The sequence below is a fragment of the Carassius auratus genome, chromosome 15, assembly GCF_003368295.1.
Source record: "Carassius auratus strain Wakin chromosome 15, ASM336829v1, whole genome shotgun sequence".
Lineage (NCBI taxonomy): Eukaryota > Metazoa > Chordata > Actinopteri > Cypriniformes > Cyprinidae > Carassius > Carassius auratus.
Window position 1 is genome coordinate 13,950,099 of NC_039257.1, and position 23,428 is coordinate 13,973,526.

General features: G+C 37.2%; 1 protein-coding gene across 2 annotated transcripts in view; it reads right to left on the bottom strand.

Moving 5' to 3' along the window:
• Nucleotides 1-257: 257 nt before the first annotated feature.
• The window catches only part of LOC113115182 (sorting nexin-19-like), a 32,052-nt gene continuing 8,881 nt past the window's right edge, over nucleotides 258-23,428 (bottom strand). The window contains exons 10-12 of one of the 2 annotated variants that reach the window (XM_026282576.1): nucleotides 5,969-6,153; nucleotides 3,899-3,986; nucleotides 258-1,808 (exon numbers count right to left, since the gene is read on the bottom strand). In XM_026282576.1, the coding sequence (XP_026138361.1) occupies nucleotides 1,685-1,808; nucleotides 3,899-3,986; nucleotides 5,969-6,153 (397 nt within the window). In that variant the 3' untranslated portion in view covers nucleotides 258-1,684. Of the gene's footprint in view, nucleotides 1,809-3,898; nucleotides 3,987-5,968; nucleotides 6,154-14,109; nucleotides 15,630-23,428 lie in introns of those variants that run through there. The other variant, XM_026282577.1, reaches the window with a different exon arrangement.

The following is a 23,428-nucleotide window of genomic DNA, read 5'->3' on the forward strand; positions in this document are numbered from 1 at the left end:
AGGTGTTTTTTGGGCGTAACGTGCAAATAAGCCAGTCAGAGTGTCATCTCCCATTCCAGCTGCGCTCGCGTCATTGTGGATTTGCTATTTACACGGCAAAATGAAACGGAGTTACTGGTCCGCGAGCAAAAAGGTAGCCTAATTCTAATACATGCAATGACTATCCATTATGACATGTAAGCATTTTTATATTTATGTACACAATAATATTAATTTATATTTAAATCTTTTAGTTTTTCCTATTTACATTTTTTTTGTGTGCTGCTGTGCATCCCTTTGTGTAATAAGCAAAGTGAACGCATGTTGTGGACCCGTCCAGAGGCGCATTTGGTACTCACATATTCTTTAAATAAAAACAATATTGCACCATTGACTTTAGACTAGGTTTGAGTTGGTCTATGGCGCAGGCTATTTTCAGTTCCTCAAAATAGCAATGTGCCAATATGGGCACAAATACATTTCCTATTTAAACAACACGGCACAGGACAGGAAAATGAGAACTGAACTACGTCGGTATGAAACTACCAAAAACACTTGCACCGCACCTTGCGCTTGGTGTATGATAGGGCCCATTAAGGCAATTAAGACATTTCATTCTGCTAAAATTCTAAGAAAATAATTAACCACAATACATATTCTATCATTTTTTAGATCTCAGCTGCTTTGTAAAGAAATAAACATATTTAAAGGAGTAGTTCACCCAAAATTGATTTCCAAACCTTTTTTGCTGCTAAACACAGGACTTAGTTTTTATGTTGGTAACCAAAGAGTTTTGGTGACTATTGACTTCCATTATAAGGGTAAAAATGCATATCTCAAAAAAATATTTTATATTCCACAAATAAAATATGTAATAAAGGATTGGAATGTCCTTTTTGGGTGTACTATCTCTTTAAGAAAACGTACATGCATTCTTCAATAACAGAGTAAATAAGACAAATGCTGAAAACTGGCCATTTTTGCTGAATCAACATGACCTTTTCTTTTTCCTTAGAGGCATCCAACCACTTAATTAGAGGTTGTGAATAGAGAAATTACACTTAAAGGCTTCACAGGTTGGCTGAAAGCACTCAAAGAACATACAGCATTACTGTGACAACAGACACAGATGTGATGAATTGCATACTTAAAAAAGGAAACTTGTTGAAGAACAGGCTTTCTTACTTCGAGAGATAAGGTCGATACAGCCTCTTAAATCATCTCTGAAAAAGGCTAGAAGCAAAATGATCAAGTGCATATGTGCAAAAGAATGGAATGTGTGTAAAGTCAAGGTATATCAAGACTGAAAGGCCGGAAACACATAATAGGATAGTGCAGAAATGATCTGCGCAGTCCATCTGTAAGAGCTTTGCCCAAAGCTGAAGCAGGAACAAGGTGGATAAAAGTTGGAGAACCTGCGACTAATTCAGATCCGGTATGTCGAGCTTTAGAGATTGGACTTGTGGTTTGATAAAACACAAAACAGGTGGCCATTAATCAATGTCTGCCCGGATGTGCGCATGTGTCCCAGAAACAGGGAGACCAAATTAGTGCCAGACACAGGCTGTCATGAATCCAAATCCACACTTTCTTGATTACATTTTCCTGCCTAACACTTTAACTTATCACAGGTTTGTATGTGATATGTATATATGCATGTATATATGCAAGTGAGTTCAGTGTTTCCAGTCCACCCCAAGAACTCCTATGGTGGCAGCTTCTCAGCGTTTTTGGACAGGCTGTGTAGAAGTGTTTTCTGAAAGTCTCCATCAGACGCCTCGGGGACGAGAAACTCAATTAGCAGATCCCAGATGCAGTACACAAGATGCCTGCAAAAAATAAACAGTCACAGGAGGTCACAAGCACAGTAACATCCTGCACACAGTACTTTATTATCAAGACCCATGGGAATTTTACTTTCATAGCATTACTTTGCAATTACAAAACTTCAAAGCACAGTTTTGAAGCAAATTTATAAATGTTCGCAGTGGAATATCAAGCTCTAATTAATTTGCCTCATTAAAAATGTATGCAAAACATCACACTTAGGGACAGATTTACTAAACAGGGCAAATTAGTGCGAGAGCGCAGTTCCAAAACAGCGCAGATGGGCACAGGTTATATACTGACAATGCACAAATAAAAGAAACAAAAGCGACATCTGGGGTTATACAGTGGGTTCACCCTCCGTACAGATCGTGTTCCGTGTTCCACATTCTAAATCGCGTTCCGAGGGGATCATCCTCAGTAGAAATCGCAAATGTGTTCGTCTCGTAGAAAAGGCATTTCCCCCTTGGGGGGCCCCCCTTCATCGACAGACCCTTAGAATCGTCCTAACCTTCCTCCCCTTACGGCGCACCTGACTCCTACAAATGCACATTCAAAAATGTCAGGCACAAAAAAGGCTGTCCACGCATTTTCAGCGATAATTCTTCACTGTGCGTCTTTAGTAAATCCTGACAGTTTTATATATATGCCAAAAGACAGTCTGCACTGCCGAAAGCTGTTTGCAAATCTGTCCCTAAATGTGAATTCAGATTCAAGTTCACTTTCTAAGAAATATCGGGCATTATGCCTTCTGTTGTAAATTCCAGAAAACGTAGAAACGTAGAAAGAAATGAACAGTACAAAAGCACAAATATAAAATAAAAATTAATTAATTAATAATAAATAAATGACCAGAATTAAATGATCTAATAATTAAATAATGCATTAATTACATATAACATTTTATCAATTCATAAATAAATAAATAAATGTATAATCCTAAATGAATACATGAATAAATAAAACCCATTTTCAATTAATGCATTTATTTTAATTAATGATAAATAAATAAACTACTAAATTATAATACACTATAATGAATATAAAATATACTATTATAAGTATACTATAATTAGTAATGAATGAATTATTCATAAATATATTTGACAATTATTTATAAATGATTTAAATTATTACTAATACTATTACTACTATATTAGTAATAGTAAGACTAGCGTGACTTAAATTACTGTTTTAATTATTTTTCTTTATTATTAATAATATATATTTTTAAGAATTTGTAAAGTCTTTCAAAATAACCTCTAAGTCTGTCTCACTATCCAGAGACATAAGTTCATAAAAATGGGAAGGGAGAAACTGACATTTACGAATAAATGAACTTCTTTAAAGCTCTCATTTAGATGCCATCCTCATTCTTTACAACAAAAATCCCACAGCGTTTTGGTTTATCAAAAGCAGTGGATGGTGTATCTAGGCTACCTTTAAAATCAACCAGATTAAGGTTTCTTAGCAGACAGGATGTTACGCAGACACTGGATTTAGACATGTCTTGTTGCCTTCCCCCCTCTGTATAAGGACACAGCTCATAAAGCGAAAGATATTGAGTCAAAGTATAACTGATTGTAACAGCATCTGCTTCATCTGGACATTTACAGCAGACTACAACATGTTCTTGTAAATCACAGAGCAGCTTTCTCGCAATCCAAGCTGACGAGAATAAATCATGCATCCCACTGTGATAACAGTCTACAAAGATGTCACGAGGCAGCCTGATAACAGAGCACAGCGATGCATCTATTGAAACCACATTTCTGCATTCTTTTATCGGCATCGCTTACTTACTGTGTCATAACAAGATGATGCAAGTAAATTACAACCTGACCACGTTAACCATTAAAGCCACATGTTCACTAGGCCTTGTCTGCTTGCCTCATGAAATATGTATGTGCTTTTACTGCCACATACAGTTAAAAACAGTCAAAATGCTACTATTTTTGCTGTATATTTCAAACTGTATGGAACTTATAATCAACATTTATTAACCCCATAAATATGTAAACAGGAATGTTGGAGTTTCCATAAGTGACAGCGATGCTGATTTTATCTCCGTCTATTTAGTACTCAAACACACCTGTTTATGGTGGGGTGCTGAAAAGAATCCACAACCGTCAGCCAAGATGTCTTGTACTTCTCAGAGCCCAGCATATCAGAGATCAGATCTGTAAAAACACAAAACCACACAATAAACTCTGCAAAACCGGTCAAAATCTGCACCGAACTACTGATGAAGAACAGTCCTTCCCTTTAAATTCTGTTGTTTTTGTTTTTTCGGATTCATTGATTTATCTCCTGAGCAATGGTGTTGTGTTACTGAACAGCTGTTTGTCTGAATCACACAGTTATTTGCAAGTCCTATTTTCCAGGGTAAGCCTGATTGTAAAATTTGCAAGCTTGATTTTCCAAGCTCTAATTTTATTCATTCCATCCAAAACCAAATGCTAAAGAGAAGTTAAAATTCAATTGATTATAGTATTTATGCATGATTGATCTCTTAATTTTCTTCATAGTTAACAATGCATTCAGTTGTTTTTTTATTTTTATTCTGAATCAACCAGTGATCTATCAGTCACTTAAAGAGGCGAACAAATTGTCAGATTATTCCATTTACATATGACCCTTTAAAGGGGTCTTGTGATGCAATTTCAGTTTTCCCTTTCTCTTTTGAGTGCAACAAGCTCTTGGTGCATAAAACAGATCTATAAAGTTGCAAAAACTAAATTCTCAAATCCAAAGAGATATTCTCTATAAAAGTTACAACTTGTCCACGCCCTCCTAAAACATTACGTCTACATCACTTTATGGGAAGATTTGCATAACACCACCCAAATGTTCATGCAAAGAAAGGTGGTGTAACTTTTATTCTCGTTGTAGTATTGTTGTTGCCGCCGCCAGAGTAGCTTAAAATGGGTCTGTGCTCAAAGGCTGTTCTATAAAGTGGGGCAGTTCCAACTTTGAACGGAAAGTCTGTCGCTTCTGACTCACAGCCTGTAAGTACATTTTTTATATTTAAAGAATTTGCCACTGATGATTCAAACGGCGAGCTTTGACCAGTTGTTGTTTGTCATTTCTCAAATCAAAAATGAAGACGGTTTTGTTTAGCATAGTACAAGTCACAGTACAAGTCATTATAATCAGTAATTATGTCACCACTGGATGCAACCAATGCCTCGTTTGTAATGGGTTTTATTGGTTTTGTCTTGTCATGCTTGGACACGGCATCACAGTATGTTAAAGCGGTATTCAAGGTATTCGGGCAATCACAATGCACTGGATAGCTGGCCAATCAGAGCACACCTTGCTTTTCAGAACGATGAGCTTTGTAAAAAATCAATATGTTTCAGAAAGGGGGGCATAGAGGAGCAACAGTATGTGAAAAATAATGTGCTTTTTGAACCTTAAACCACATAAACACATTGCATTACACCAAATACACAAAATAGTGTTGTTTTTAGCAACAACACATGACCCTTTTAATTGTGTGTCAGTGGAAATCTTTTTATTTCTAATAGTAGTAATAGTAGTACATGTTTAGTAGTTTTAAATGTCTATATTTTTTATTCATTTTTTGTTTAATTTTGGTTATTTTAGTACATCAAGTTAAACTATCATGTTGCCTCGGCAATTAGCTGAAATAAAAGTTTTTCTATTTTATTTTAAGAAACATTTTTATGGTTTTAGTTTTAGCTCAGTTTTAGTTAACTGTAAATAACCTCGGTACAGATTTTGTTCTGTTTTTGAAGTCTCTTATGCTCATAAAGGATACATTTTAAAATACAATAAATATAGTAATGTTGTAAAATATTATTACAATTTACAAAAAGTGTTCTCTATTTTATAAAATTTGCAAATGCAATTGTATTTTCAAGCTGAATTTTCAGCATCATTACTCCAGACTTCAGTGTCACATGATCCTTCAGAAATCATTCTAATATGCTGATTTGGCACTCAAGAAGCATGTATTATTATAAATCAATATTAAAAACAGTTGTGATTCTTAATCTTTTTTAGTTTTTTTTTTCAGGATTCTTTGATTAATAGAAATTACAAATGTCTTTGCTGCAACTTTTGTATCAATTTAATGAGCATTAAAATAAAATTCCAATTTTTAACTGGTATATGTACATATTATGTGGCGTCTCACCTGGTAGTAGATTCATAAGGCACTGCAGAGCCTGTGCTCTGCTCTCGTCTTTCTGCTGCTGGCTGCGTTGGGGTCTGGGTTGAGCCGGTAGACTTCCTCCAGGCCAGATGGCCTCCTGCAGCACCCGCAGATAAATCACCCAATACTGCGTACAGGTCAGGTTAACAACACCCACCTCCAGCCACCTGCAGGCCAATCACAACAACTGTTTAATGTGATGCGATCGGAAGCATTCAGAACATCTGTTTTTGACAGAAACTTGACAGGATACAATTCAGGATTGCTGGTGAATTGGACTGTGATAATGTGCTGCATGCAAAACACGCTACAAACCATGTGGGATTCAAATATATTCAAGAAAGTCTACCAAATGGAAAGAAAAAAAGTCTAAGAGAACCTCATGTGTTTGGACTTCGAATTTCACGGATGTCCTTCAGCAAGTTGCAGTTCACATGTCCCACTGTAATGTACTTTGTCTATTCCATTTAAAATCTGTGATGGGCCACATATGGATATAGTTTATCCTAAAAAAAAACAGCATCTCATTTCACAGAATCAACTCTGCAAAATTACTTTTGGCCACCTTACCCTGAAGAAACGATGGATAACTGAGTGATTGCATAATATTACTGTGGATGAGACCGTTTAATCTTAATAATAATCACTTCCATTTTGACAGACAGTCATCTTAACAAATGGAACTGAACAAAAGATGTGGAAAAAGTATTATAAAACATTACCATTTTTATGAGAGAGGCTATTATTAGGATAGAAAAAAAAGAAAACCAGTAAGATGGAAAAGGATCAGGTATATTTAACTAGGATTGCCATTTGATTCATTTTAATAAAAATATTACATGATCAATCCACTGTTATTTTAGTATCATTGGTTATATTATAGTATTAGTTAATACATTTTGAGTTTGATCATTCTGTTGTTGCTTTTTTATTTGTAATATGTCTGTTTTTTATTATGTTTTAGTTTTCCTTGCTCTTTGGGGTGTTACAAGAAGGTGCATAAAGAAGATCTGTAAAGTTGCAAAGACTAAAGTCTCAAATACAAAGAGATATTCTTTATAAAAGGTTAAGAGTCAACCATGCTTCCCTAAAACAGCTCATTCTAACACACCCCACATGTCTACATGAGTATGTGGGAAGAATAACGCCACCCAAATGTTCATGCAAAGACACATTGGATACTCATTGGATAGCTGACCAATCAGAGCACATCTCGCTTTTCAGAACGATGAGCTTTGCAAAAATCTACGCGTTTCAGAAAGAAGGGGCATAGAGGAGCAACAATAATGTACATTACGTGGAAAATAATGTGTTTTTTTAACCTTAAACTGCATAAACATATTGCATTACACCAAATACACAAAATAATGTTCTTTTTAGCAACATCAAATGACCCCTTTAACTTAAGCCATTTTTGAAACACTGTGTCATGCACAACATGCTGCAAAAGATACAAACACAATGGTCAGTCACACTCATCTAGTCCATGTTTACATGGAAAAACTATGGAAAAGCAGTGCAGTGGAATGTAAAAATGAATTCTGAGTGAATGGCCCCTTAGTAGACAGCATAAATCTTCCTTATTTGTTGTTTCTAACTATTCCCAATTAATAAATGGAGAGTCTTTTAAGCAGGTGATTTAATGCATTAGAAATGCTATTATTCTAATAATAATTTAAAAAGCAATTGTGAGCAACTGTAATCAAGAAAAGTTATGGTTGAAACAAGTGAAGAAAAGTCAGGAAATCCATAATGCTATAATACATAACCCAATCAGGGATATCAGGGTTCTAATAATCAACTGGGAAAACAATGTTTTCACCTGAGGATTTTGAATACTAGTATCAGGAATACTGTGTGATGTGGAATTTCATGCGTCACTGATTTAAATCTGTCCTGTTCTTTGATTGCATAGCAGGTTTATTTTGGTCCCGACCCTTTGAAATGCCACAGATGCTCCATGACGACAAGAGAGAACCTCTTATGGTCATGATTTCTCAGTTCCAATAAAACCAGTTTAACAATAATTCATTTTAAATACTGAGAATCTGGACATACAGCTGTGCCTAGTAGGGGTTTCAGTCCAAAATGTCCTTGTAGCCATTATACAATCATGGTTGAATTTCAATGATCCAGTAACATGACAGAGTCTCGTTTGCATTGCCTGTCTACTACGGCTGATTTTCTACTGATTATGTGGACGACACAGGTCTACAATAGAAGAAAAACATCAATACGCAATGTTTGCACGCAGGATTGCTCTTCTGTTCCATGACAAAATTTTATTTTTAGAGCCTGCAGTATTTTTTAATAGTAGATGACAGTAAAAGTGCATTTCTATAAATGTGTCATTCAAAACTCTAGCTTGCTGCCCAAACAAGAGTACTAAAGTCAGCCTGCCGTTCTAATGGAGCTTCTGAAAAGACTTGCACCGGTCTGACTGAGGGCCTACGTAATTCTCTGATGTAAGGTGATGGAACAAAAACTAGCTGTTCCAAAACAACAAGTGGAGCATTTTATTCCATTAATGGCATTTCTGCCATTATAAAGGGCAGTTCATGTGGACTGGCACAGCCTTTGACAGAGACGTGCAGCACTAGAGAGGGAAGACGTTTCTCAAGCCAACATGAGTGGAAAACAAGGGGGCCTGGAGCTCACTGGAGCCAATTAAGTTTAAACTACCCTTTTCAGATTTTAATGCGAGTCTTCATTTCTTCTGACACTCCAAAAAATATAAACATGATAAGTATATTCCATTTAGAGCCTCGTCTGATCAGGATCTCATATAAACTTGGAAAAACTGATGTGCTGGAAGACTTATCCCAATAGGAACTGAATTACATGAGCTTTAATTATGATCCAATTAACTGACTGTCTGTTATCAGAGAACGATGCATAAAAGTACAGTGACCTCAGGTTGTAAAAACTATCTGCAGTCATACAGAGACAATAAATGAAAAGTTTAATTGAAGTTAGACAGCACCTTAGGGTGGCCTTATGCGCCGTTCATACGGGACACGTCCCTGTTGGATTTTATTATTCCCTAAAATATCCAGGTTAAGGCTGTTTGCAATGTGCAGGTCGATTGTTGTGTGACATTCATGAAAGCTATAGAGAGCAGAGCAGACGGCTCCTTATGCTTTTGAATCGCTCTCACACCTACTTTGGTGTCTTTTTTGATCGGTGCACAGCGACGCTTCAAGTCAAAAGAACAAACAAACTCATGTACACATTTGTATCGCTTTGATCGTTCCCTGTAGGTCTCACCTTCTCACACGCAGCCCCACGATTGGTCGATTATGTACAATACCTGCATGTTATTGATCAAACTGCTTTGGATGTTTTAGGCAATATTAAAATGCTGGCCAGGACGTGTCCCATATGAACGGTGCATATGGCCACCCTACAGCCCTTTCATGCTACAGCAGATCAAGATAGACCATATTATAACCTTGAGGTCACCCCCAAAAAATTGTAATTAGAAATGATAACACTGGCTTGGCAAAGCCTGTTCAAAGACAGACAGAATGACAGAACAATAGAAAGACTGAACAAAAATACTGACAGATCGAGAGAACAATATATAGAAAGAAAGAACTGACAGAATGACAGATAAAACAATATATATGTGGACAGACGGATGGGCAGACCAATAGATAGAACAGACAGACGGACGGACAGATGGACAGAACGATAGACAGACAGATATGGTGCTTTTCCAATGCATGGTACAGCACACTTTTGGGGGGTTTTCCTCTGGGTACAGTACCACTTCAGTTGAGGATCCAAGTGAACCATACTGTTATCAAAACGTGACGTGCAAACTCTGCTGATCATGGATTGGCAGGAGAGAGACGCCAATACCTGCATCACTGCACTTGCAACTCAAACACAACAGAACCAGAGAAGCATCGAACACAACTGTTTTGAATGAGTGCACCTTTTTTAACATCCCAAAAATGGCTTTCGTTGTCTGTTGGGAAAGTACAGACGTTCCTCTCATTGATAGCAGAGAAGTGGATCCAGCAAGAGCTTGATGGGGCGACGCAGAATGAAAAACTTTTTCACAAGTCGCGGCAGTAGAGGCGGCGGAACAATAACGACATGTGAATAATCCCGCCCACTCTAAAGCATTACTAAACTGCAGTGGAAACGCAAACCAAGCCGAACCGAGTCGAGCCGTGCCGTACCATGCAGTGGAAAAGTGCCAATAGATAGATAGACAGAACAATAGATCGAACAACAAACAGACAGATGGACGAACAGAACAATAGATAGAATGACAGACAGACGGACGGATAGACAAAACAAGAGACAGAACAATAGACAGACAGACAGACAAACAGATAGATAGATCTGTATAGATGTGTCTCTATCAGATTTGTACATGTGGCAGCTGGCTCAGTCGGGTTGCATGGAGATAATGAGTGGACCGCCATAAATTTTCAACTGGACTGAGATCTGGATATGGACTTGGCCACTCCAAACATCAACACTGTTTTGAAGGCATTCCTCTAGGTTTGGCTTCATGTTTGCAGGCACTATAATGATGGATCTCCCAAATCACAGGTGTCCAGCAGACTCCATCACGTTTTCCTCCATGATTTCCCTGTTTATTTTCCTCTCTCAATCGGCCTAGGGTCTGCTGAAAGGAAGCATCCTCACATCATGATGCCACTGCTTTCACCACCCTTCACAGCTGGAGCTGTTTTTCTGATGATGTTCGGCTTACACCAGGCATGCCATTTAGTCTGATGGCCAAAAAACTAAATTTTGGTCTCATCTGATTCTTCATCCAGCTGGCTTCAGAGTCTCCGACATGTATTCTTGCAAATGCAGCCAACATGTCATATAATATTTTTATCAGTGGCTTTCTCTTTGCCACTCTGTCACTCACTCATTAAGCTGTGACTGGCGAAGGAGCAGTTGTACGAGGTTCTTTAATTTCAGCCACTGAAGCCAGTAACTCTTCAGAGATGTCTTGGGCCTCTTGATGGCCTCCCTCAGCAGTCTTCTTACACAGTCACTTTCCATTTCTAAATCACTGACTTAACTGTACTCCAAGGAATAGTCAATCAATGACTTCGAAATTATCTTGTATCCATGCCCTGTGCTTTTCCATTTTTCCATCGACTTGTTGGATTTATTTTTTTCATGGTTCAATTTCTGCCATAATTCTGAGTCACCCGGGTTTGGGAGCTTCCAGATAGAGGTGTATTTATACTACAATGAACAGAAAACCCTGCACATTATAATAATAATAAACAACTTTTTAAATGATTGTGATTTTAAGAGTAAAAGCCTGTAAAAATGCTGCAGTAAATAAAAATAGTTAAAGGGATAGTTCACCCAAATAATTATGTTATTAATAATTCACCCTCATGTTGTTCCAAATCCGTAAGACCTCTGTTCATCTTTGGAACACAGTTTAAGATATTTTTGATTAAGTCCGAGAGCTTTCTGTCCCTCCATTGAAAATGTATGCATGGTCTACTGTCCATGTCCAGAAAGGTAATAAAAACATCATCAAAGTAGTCCATGTGACATCAGAGGGTCAGCTAGAATTTTTTGAAGCATCGCAAATACATTTTGTCCAAAAATAGCAAAAACTACGACTTTATTCAACATTGTCTTCTCTTCTGTGTCTGTTGTGAGAGAGTTCAAATCAAAGCAGTTTAGTTATATCCGGTTCAGGAACGAATCACTCGATGTAACTGGATCTTTTTGAACCAGTACACCAAATCGAACTGAATCCTTTTAAATGGTTCGCGTCTCCATTACGCATTAATCCACAAATGACTTAAGCTGTTAACTTTTTTTAATGTGGCTGACACTCCCTCGGAGTTAAAACAAATCAATATCCCAGAGTAATTTATTTACTCAAACAGTACACTGACTGAACTGTCGTGAAGAGAGAGCTGAAGATGAACACCGAGCCGAGCCATAATGAACAAAAGACTGACTCGTTCTCTCGAGTGCGTTATTTTAAATTATTTTACTTATAACAAACTAACTATCAATTAACTAACTAACTATAATATATAAATCCAATAATATAAGGCAGACAGACAGACAGATAGATGAAAATTGGTCTCACTTAATATAAAAACATGGACTAATTGCAATAAAATATAAAAGTCTAGGAGCATGAAATGGCCCACAGAGACATAAAGCGATTCTGCTCCTGCTTTCTTACCAAATGGAACATAATGACCTTTATGGGCAGCCAAGAGCTGAATTGCATCAATTTGTGCTGTGAAATAATCAAACGCTCTGGGTTGTGTGCCAGCTTTTTTTAAACAAGCCATTGCGAGTTAGCAGTCTGTTTCAAAACCCAGAGGAATGTTGGACCAAAACAAATTGTCTTTCCCAAATCCAAATTAACTGGTTTATCTCAGATTAATCCGTCTCCATGTACGACTACAACAAGCACATACTTTCACCTCAGAGGCCACATCCTAAGATAGAAATAGTTTCTTGGCACTGATAGAATCTTGTACGGGTACCTTTGTTTGTAAGGAATCATCTCTTTGTTCAATTTACACAAACTGTGACTGCGATATGAGATTAAAGCATCATTACAGAGATTTTCCATAGGCTGTGTGGTCTTTTTTCCACATAGGGCAGCTGATAGGTTCATAGAGAATTTTCAGCTGAATCTTTAACTTCTGTCATAACAGTATTTATAATCTTTCATTCTCTGGATCCAGATCCTTCTATACCGTGCTGTGTGCGTCTAGTAATGATGGAGCATGATGTATGCTGGCTTTAAAATCAATAAACCTCATCCTGTAAGAATGCAGGGAAGATGTTAAGTTTCTTTCGACACTGACTAAACTTGCTTATCTCCAATCAGATGTTTTTGAATGTCTGGTTTTAAGGTTGCATGTACACAAAGAGTACAATACTATCACTGTTTTCGTCATAACAGTGTTGTTAAGGAAGACCAAGATGGAAAAAAGTCCTTCTTTTAAACACATTCTAACTTTGCTTATAGATAATATATAAATCATTTTATCATGTTCAGGATGAAATAATGTCACACAACGTTATGAATAAGTGACCACGTTTTTGTTAAATAACAAACTGATTTGTATTTGTTACAATGGCCTATATTGAATTTGTGCAAAGTTCATAGTGTTGTTGGAAATAAATCACATCAAGGGATTTTTTTGGAACTTTGAGTGGCTGCGGTCAAAAAAACAAGATGGATTTGCAGACTGTGTTTTTCTGCGTACAGTCTTGGCTGTTTTATATCAAATATAACCCGTGGATGGATCCGCTGCAGCAATGTGGGTAGTCTACAGTCTGGTACAGTGCTCCAGAATGATGGAAGATAGGAAGACAAATGTTTTGCGGTGCAATAAACCAGGGTTGGCAGGCTTTCCTTACCTCAAACCTTCCCAAACTTCCTGTTTATGAAGGAAATATTGGCAGGCACAGCAGAACAATCTATCATAGCAGCATAGCATTTTAACACATACGCAAGACAAGAAAATTATGCAGATTTTTCCTTGGAAAACAAATGGAGAATCTTCACACGCTTCATCAATCTGTCTCTCTGTCTATGTGTCTGTCTTTTTATCTGTATTATGTTTTTAGTTCATACAGTTTAAAGTTACCACATCTGTTAAAGGGGGCGTGAAATGCTCGTTTTCACTCAATATCCTGTTAATCTTGAGTACCTATAGAGTAGTACTGCATCCTTCATAACTCAAAAAAGTCTTTAGTTTTATTATATTCATAAGAGAAAGATAGTTTGTACTGATTTTTCCCGGAAAAACACGACCGGCTGGAGGCGTGGCATGTGGGCGGAGCTAAAGAATCACGAGCGCCAGTAGGCTTTTGCTTTGAGAGCGTTTGGAAGCTGTGACATTATCATGAGGAAAAAACCATCATCCAAAACAAACCATGGCTAACGGTCCGTGTACGTTTTGATAGTTTGTTTTTTCGATTGAAACACAAAACAAAATAACGAGAAACCACCTGTTTTTCGTTTGTCGTTTCAAACCAAAATCAAAGAAACGGTAAAAAAAGAGCCGTTCTCCCGTTTTTGGTTCTGAATCTAAAAACGAAAAATGACATAACCAAAATCAAATAACGGTCCGATTTTGGTTCTTTGAAATTCCTTTTTCCATTTTTTCGTTTGAAGATCTACATTGAAATACAGACAGGTTGGCCACGTGACCCGGAAGTAATAGTAAATATGGCCTATCAAAATAAAAGCTTTTAGAACGGTCATATTATGCAGCGCTAACGTTATACCAGAGTAACGTTAGAAGAAAAATCTATTAATAAATAGCCTTATATAAACCTGGACCGGAATAAATATGTTAGCAACAGTAGTTTATTACAGCTATTTAATATCGTGCCTATCCAGACATCACCAGTCACGTTTAATGAGCGCATTGTTTGGCTCAATACAGTTGGTAATATAGGTTAACCTAAGAACTTATTGTGTGTGCAGAGTTGTTACTGTTAGCGCTATATTATATAATTAAATTTATATTTAATGTGGTTTCCACCGTAATGAATAACTGTTCCCCCTTTCTACCAGCAGGTGGCAGTATTTAAATGACTGACTGTATGGTGTCTTTGGTAACTGTTTTAAATCAAGATTACTGATACAGATGTATTTATTGTTGTTCATTGTATTTTGTTTTTATTTGCCTAGTTATCATCATCATCATCATCATTCACCCAGCCCAGAGTTAAACCTGCTTCTGTTTTAACCTGATTATAACACTGCACTGCTATCAGCTTCTTATAGCAGCTCAGACAACAAACTCACATCAGACATGTCCTAATCCTAATGTAGGCCATCTAGCCAAAAGAATGATTTACCAGTGTGCTATATACTGTGTGAATCTTTCTTCTCTATACACATTCCAGTTTGTATAACATACAAAACTCCGATGTTGTCATGCAAGTGAAGAGAATCCGTACAAGTCTTGAAACTTTATATAGCACATACATGCTTTCAAGGGCAATGCATGTACAATCAATGGCTGCAGAACATTTGTTAAGCCCTAAGGTAAGAACATTTTACAAGGTCCTCAAAAGAAAACCCCAAAACATAATTACATTACTAAAAACAGGCTGTCAACGCTGATTACATCAGGAATAACTGCAACAAAACGTTTCCAGTAACTTTTGATATGTCCTGCTTATTGACTTGGACGAATCTTTGCCCATTCCTCTGTACAGAACAGCTTCAACTCTTGGATGTTGGTGGGTTTCCTCACATGAGCTGCTTGCTTCCTCATCCTTCCACAACATTTCAATCATTTTAAGGTCATAACTTTTGACTCTGCCTTTCCAAAACATTCACTTTATTCTTCTTTAAGGTAGGTGGGTATATTTTGTCACAATATAATATATATAATAGTATAAAGTATAAATTGAGTTTGTATCTCCCTTCTGGTACATAGCAGACATTATCAGGCTAATATAGAAGCAATTATAAAAATGGTAAACATAAATAAACTATGATCAGTGGAGCAGTGCTGAGGATGAACTATAGTTTAAGAGTCTGATAGCTTGGGGGGAAATGTTGCTCTGCAGTTGGTGCGGCAGCAGAAACTTCTATATCTCTTCCCAGAAGGCAGCAGGATGAACAGGCTGTGGCTGGGTGGGTACTGTCCTGTTGCAATGGCATATTGGATTTTAATATTTGTATCAATATAAGTGTGATGTAGCTTCAGTGAAGATGTAACCAGCAAAAAAAAATATATATATATATGGATGTTACTGTCATACAATATAGAAAAAGAGGCTTAGAACTACAGAGATATATAGGGGATACATGGGAATGTTTAGAAATATTATTACTATGACTACAATTTTTATTAAAATGTAATTATTGTAGTCAATGGGAATATATAACTATTAACACACTGTAACACTAACAAGTGAAATGAGACAGAGGAAAATTGCTTGAGACAACTGTTGAAATATTAGTTGAAAAATATTATGAATCTTGTAGATGTGATGGAAAACCCAGTTGTGGCACCGTGCTGCCGCAGCCTCGTTGGATGCCGGGTCTGCGTTGAGCAGTGGGCAACTACCTCGCCGCACTGCCCAAAATGCAGGGACGAGATGTTCCAAGAAAAAAAAAATTTAAATTACAGGGATGGGGGAGATTGTGAATGTTTTGAAAGACACTATTAGTTAGGAGATTGTTTTAGTTAGTTTTTATTTTAGGTTTAGGTTTTAAGTTAAGTCAAATGGTTAAGTTTGGTTATGTTCATCTGTTATGTTATTTTATGCAATTAATAAATTGTTCAATTTTATTTTCTATTACTCTCACTTGCAGAACTCCTTTTGTTGTATTCATTTTATGTTATTTTATGCAAATAATAAATTAATATAAATATTTTAATAAAATAAATTATGTTCACTTTCATGACATACTGCTTGTTGTCTATTATAACACAGTAGAACCACACACCCAACTGGACTGAAGGCCTATATGTGAGACATGTTTTTAAATTTGTGAGTGTTACAGTCAACTAAAACTTCACGCAGTATAATAGCACATGTAAATCAGACAATCAAACATGAGGAGAAAGAGCTCATTTTATTCAGTAGGCTAATGCCTTAAGCAGCTGTGCTAGGAAACGTGATTTGTGAAAGCACAGTTGTAATGAAAATAATGGAAAGTGTTTTAATTACAGAACATAAAGCAATATCTCCATGACAGTAGCTCGCACAAAGCAGACACAGTGCGACACCTACTGGTGTCTGTAATCGTTTTGAACTGCCCTTGATTTTAAACTTCGTTGGATTATTAACGTTACATGGAGGACTGAGAACCTTCACATATGTCGTTTTTTATTGTATTATAAACAAACTACTATCACTATTAGTTAACTAGCCAGTTCAATACATTTATATTACCACTTTATAACGTGAGCGAGGTAACAGCGTGTCCTTGGGCTTTTTGAAAATAGATATGATGCATTAGGATAAAATTATATTTGAGGACCAACACAAGTTTTACGAGGGTGTCAATCGAATGGCAAAGACGAGATAGGGACTGATATTTTGATGGCGGAATCCCAATCTCCCTCATTATTAGTTAGGCCTGCGCATGACGTCACGTGGGAATTCACGTTGAATCGCTGTCCATTACGGTGGAAACCACATTTAATATAAATTTAATTATATAATATAGTGCTAACAGTAACAACTCTGCACACACAATAAGTTATTAGGTAACCTATATTACCAACTTATAAAACGTTTGTAAAAAGCTTGGCTTTTATTTTGATAGGCCATATTTACTATTACTTCCGGGTCACGTGGCCAACCTGTCTGTATTTCAATGTAGATCTTCAAACGAAAAAATGGAAAAAGGAATTTCAAAAAACCAAAATCGGACCGTTATTTGATTTTGGTTTTGTCATTTTTCGTTTTTAGATTCAGAACCAAAAACGGGAGAACGGCTCTTTTTTTACCGTTTCTTTGATTTTGGTTTGAAACGACAAACGAAAAACAGGTGGTTTCTCGTTATTTTGTTTTGTGTTTCAATCGAAAAAACAAACTATCAAAACGTACACGGACCGCTAACAGTCAGATTCAGCGTATATTTATGATCCAGAATCAGATCCAGAGGCTGAAATTTAACAAGAGCAGCATCAGCAAAGATGTCTCTATGTGGTATGTACTGAAACTGTATATATTTGCCTATGCGGTTTTGGAAAATGACTAAGTTCCACTTTGTCGTCTTTTTTTTTTTTTTTTAAGCTGTACATGTGGAAAGTGCAGTTTGATGACAACATCGCATGTTGTTTACTTGATGTGCTTACGCGCTGATAGCTAAGTTAACAACACAGAGATATTTGAAGCAGTTTTACTCACCGCATGAGGTTACAACACACGATTGTGACCCTTTTTCGTTGGGACTGCATTATCCTTAAGAAATAAACGATGTGCAAATCCGGCGTCAAACTGGGACTTGTTTGTAAAACAAGCATCTTCGAAATGCAGGGGAACAAACACTTGCACAACTCTGTTGATGCTCTGTAAAAATAAACTCCATCCACTGGTCCCTTAATGCTGTTTCTCTTTTGGTAATCTGTGCAGGGTTGTCTTGACCTGGCAACCAAAAACACACTTCTTTTGTGACATTTCGCGACGCTCTCGCTCTGATCATTGAACGTCTGTTGTGCTCTCAGTGCTCTGCTATACGGGAGCGCGCGCTCTTCCGGCAGAAGTGCCCTTAGGACCCATATAAGGAAATTCCGCTCCATCTAACGTCACACAGAGCCATACTCGACAAACCGGAAGGAGTATTTTTGGAACAGAAATACTCCTTCAAACGTACAACTTAATTTTTGAAACTTTGTCCATGTTAAGCATGGGAATCCAACTCTTTAACAGTGTAAAAAACTCAGTATGCATGAAATAACATTTCACCCCCCCTTTAAGGATAAAAACGAACACTAAGAGCTCCCATAAAAATGGTCTAAAATCAGTTTAAAATGACAAGGGTGAGTAAAAGAATTTTAATTTCTGAGGGCACATATAAATGACAGTTCACTTAAATTAAATGGTGTTTTTCTAAAATTGAATTATTTACTTTCTTCTGCAGAATGACAATATTTTTAGGGCTTTTTATGCCACTGTTTGGACAGGACAGTATAGAGTTGACAGGTAAGAATTGGGTGGAGAGAGAGGGTTGGGATTGGCAAAGGACCACGAGACGGGATTCGAACTCGGGTCGCCGCGAGCGTAGTAGCACTGTATTGCGGCGCACTTACTATGTTTTTAATTCACAATTTGATATACAACAATTCTTTGACTAGGCAGTGCAAAAGTACCTTTGGAGAGTAGTGTAAATGATCATAGTATTTGCATTTTTGTGTGAAGTGAACCCTTTCTTTTAACAATGGAACATCATGAACATGTATTGTAAACATGTCCATCACAACATGCCATAAATCAAGACTCCATAAGAAGGCATTAATCTAATTTAGAAAAGAACATTTGAGAACAGCCAATCAAAACATGAAACATATTTCCACTTCTTGACATCTTCACATAGCATTTGACAGTAGACACCGCCATCAAGTGGTTTTCCACGCAATCACTAATGTAGAGCATGCGTTGCTCGATTCTGTTTGTGGAGATCTACCTTCAAGGTTCAGATCCAACTCTAATCAAACACAACTGAGCCGGATAATCAAGGTCTTTAAATCCCCTCGAAAATCACAGACAGGTGTGTTAGTGCTGGAGCAAGAATCAATCCCACAAGTTATAGAAGAACAGAAGGTTTGCCTGTTTGTCTCAGGAGTTACTTAGAGTCAAAGCCGGCCCAGGTACTGCAGTCATTTCCCAGCAGTGGGCTAAAGTTAGGGATCAATATAGTAGATAAAATCCAATCATAGCTACCATTCCACTGCTGTTATCAAGGGCACAGGCACAAGGCACAAGGGCACTTAGGTTTAAAAATAATTCTCATGTGATTTAACCGTAACCATCTTTATGTCTCGTGGCTGTATAAGAATAAGTCTGAATGCCCTGAAGTGATGATTGATTTATTGCTTAAAAAGCAACAATATTTAATCTAGACCCTTTGGTTTTCCCTCTGAGCCACTTTGTAAAAAGGCATGCCTGAGGATTGTGCAGGAGAATGTGCAAATTTCCATTTGGAAATGGCTTTTCCCTCTGAATAATTAGGCAAACATAGACATCCGGTCCGGTGCTAGAAGAACCGCAGACATCGGTTAAGTAAACTAATTCTTTACCTCAGATGATGTCTGATGTGTCTGTTTGCAGCGAGGCATGAGCAGCAGCTGGCTCATGTTTCTGTCTCGCTTGCTTCCACACAATCACACACTGACATTTCAACAGGACCTGTCCGGCATGTTTCTATTTGGAGTGCCATTACACTCATTCTGTCATCCAGTGTGTGAGAACATTCACATGTGGCAGGTGTACTGTCTTAATAGACCGAATTTGAAGTTATATATATATATATTAGGGGTGTAACGGTTCACAAAATTCACGGTTCGGTTCGATACGATACACTGATGTAACGGATCGGTTCGGTACGTTTTAGATACAGCAAAATGTAAAAACATCTCAACTTTTCAGAATGCCGCAAGCGCACCGCGGGTCATGTGACAAGAACTAACCAATCAGCTTCATCCTTTCCCGTAACAATGTTGAAAGCTCAGCCAAGATGAAGGAACAGCTGATCATAGTTGTATATGGATTGCAATTTTGAAATAAATTTAGTAGCAGAGCTAGCCTACTGCAAGCGATTTTTAGAGCTGCAAATCCATTTATCCTTTGCTGAAATTTCCGCGTCTTCATGGAGAGAGCACGTCATTGTTGCTTAGCAAAGGCAGATGCCTCAGGGGCGCTTCTGCCCAAGCGCTTTGGAAAGGAGGAGAAAGACGCGCCTAGCGTTTTCCACGCGTTTTAGGCGCGATATGTGAACGGCCCCTAAGGCGCTCGCTCACTCAGCACGTGCTGAGGGCTTGTTGCAAAATGTCTAATGCATTTAACAGACCAGAAATAGAAGATCCTCCAATAACCAACAGGTCTGGTGTTTGGGTGCACTTTGGTTTCCCTGTAAGCTATCACGGTGATGTCAAGAGAGTGGTGGATAAAAAAAAACAATGGTATGTCACATCTGCTACATGACAATAGGGTACCCCAGCGAAAAAAAAAAAAAAAATATATATATATATATATATATATATATATATATATATATATATATATATATATATATATATATATATCAGTCGAGATGTTTGAACAAAAGCCAGAACCAATGCTGTAAAGGATGTGTTGTAGTGATGACCCACGTTATCGTGCGACTCTTTTACCGGGTGTTTTGAAGGCAGATCAAAGTTTAAGTGCCAGTTTAAGTGAAGGTTAACGTGCCCAGCATTTTCTACTCGTACATTACACGTAACATCCTGATGTCATGTGTCATTATGGCACCTTTACGGATTGTATGTGAATAGATTCCGGGAAATCACTAGCAGTGTGAAAGAAATGGTAAATGGTAAATGGACTGCATTTATATAGCTCTTTCAACAGACCACATGGCCATCCAAAGCGCTTTACAATTTGCCTCACATTCACCCATTTACACAGTCATTCATACACCCACTGCGGTGTCAGCCATTCTAGTCGCCATCCAGCTCGTCGGGAGCAGCTGGGGTTTGGTGTCTTCCTCAAGGACACCTCGACACTTGGTCAGGTGGAGCCGGGGATTGAACCACCAACCTTCCGGTTTGTAGACCAGCTACATGAACCACTGAGCCACTGCCGCCCCAGAACCAAAATCAAACAATCTGGGAACAATTGCCAGCACACATTACCCATGTATTATCCAGAATCTCAGTGTGAAAGGGACTAAAGAGAATCCAATCAAACAAGTGAGCAAAAAAATATATACTTTGTCATTTATTTATTGAGAAAAATGAGCAGCAATAACTGCAGCTAAACGCTTCTTGTAACTGCTGATCAGTCCGAACTGCTGAGCAGTGTTCTTTACTCCAAACACAGTGTTTCTCATTTAAACCAAAAAGTTTTATTTTGGTCTCATCCATTACCAAAAAATATTTCTCCAATAGCCCTCTAGCTTGTCCACATGATCTATATATATATCTATCTATCTATCTATCTATCTATCTATCTATCTATATATATATATATATATATATATATATATATATATATATATATATATATATAAAAAAAATTCTGTCCCCCTCACTTCTGAAAAGATGGCTACGCCCCTGCTTCTTGCAACTCTGTCACGCACACCATGGTTGATCGGTGCACTCCTGATGGTGGACTCATTAACAAGAAAGATAAGCATTTTCTGCAGCGTAGAAATGGTTTTGTAAACTTTTCCAGCCTGATGAGCAACAACAACTCTTTTTCTGAGGTCCTTCAGAGATCCTCTGTTTGTGCCTTGATACACTTCCACAAACATGATTGAGTGAATGTTCTTTAAATAAAACAGGGCACACATACACTGACACCTGATAGTCATCCCGTTGATTGAAAACCTCTCTGAACAGATAGACTCTGATAGATTTTTCCTTCAAAATAACTGCTAATCCAAGAGATTCACATACTTTTGCCACTCACATATATAATATTGGATCATTTTCCCAAATTAATAAATGACAAAGTCCATATTTTTGTCTAATTGGTTTAAATGTATTTCTCTGTCAGCTTTCAGGACTTTTGTGAAAATCTGATGATCTTTTGGGACATTTAGAAAAATACAGAACATTTTCAAGGGTTCACAAATTTTCTAGCACCACTGTGTATACAAAAAGTCACAAAAAACACAGAGAAGCTTATAAGTTGTTAATTAATAATTGCTAATACTTTCTTACAATAACAACAGGGTTAAGATATGTATCAAATGCTGGTAAAAACAAGCATTACTTTTTTTTACCCTGAGTCTTGGTGATTTTGACAGATTATAAGAAAATGTTTAATGTTTAATTCTATTTAATTGTGCCATAATTCAGTATTTACTAAAATTCTAATTGCTTCTCTGTAAAGGCTATACCAACATGTGCCAATAATTTGTATTTAAATGAACAGAATAAAAACATGTTTTCTTGTACATTCTTCCAGGAAACAATAACAGGGAATAGCCCAATAATATTCCAGTTTTTGAAAATAATGTGTGTAACGAGTAAAGCCTGTAAACACAACGCAGATGTGTGCAATTTTTACCACACAAATTGGCAGCAGCGTTAATCTTACCAAAAACCAAACTAAATCCTTACTTAAATAAGCTTTCATAAGCTCTACAAAGTGACTGTGATTACATACTGAAGGTCAACACACTTATGTCTCCAGTTTGTTAGTAACTACACATTCTTGAAGGACCAAACCTTTTCACATGCCAAACGGTGATAGTGTTCAAGTGAATTAGTAGTGATTTTCTAAGCAACTGTAGACCCAGATTTTTTGACAGAGATGTTGTTTCTCACAGAGTTATTGTAATGAAATTTAACTTAACATATTCTAAAATTTCTTAAATATTGCACTCAGTCCAAATCTACTCTCGCCTGATCAATCCAACTTTAAAAGGATAATTACTTTGTTCAAATATCAGTTATAGAAAACAAGCTCTACAAAGAGAAATGTCCCACTAGAGAAGTTTGTCCTTGGCTTATGAACTGACATTGACTAAACCTCCACTGAACTTTATTGATCGTAACAAAAGGGAGCTTTGTTTTATCCAAAGAACCTCTCCACAAAACTGAAGATGGCAACAGCTTGGTGGTTTGAAACATTGTGTAGACATTCTCAAACGCTCTCCTTTTAATGCTCTCCTGAGATAACCCAACAATGCAATACATAACAAAACGTTTTCTCAATCAAAATGCCCCACTCAGTCTAAATGTTTAAATGTCTATTTTGAGCTCAATATCGTTCTTAAGCCGT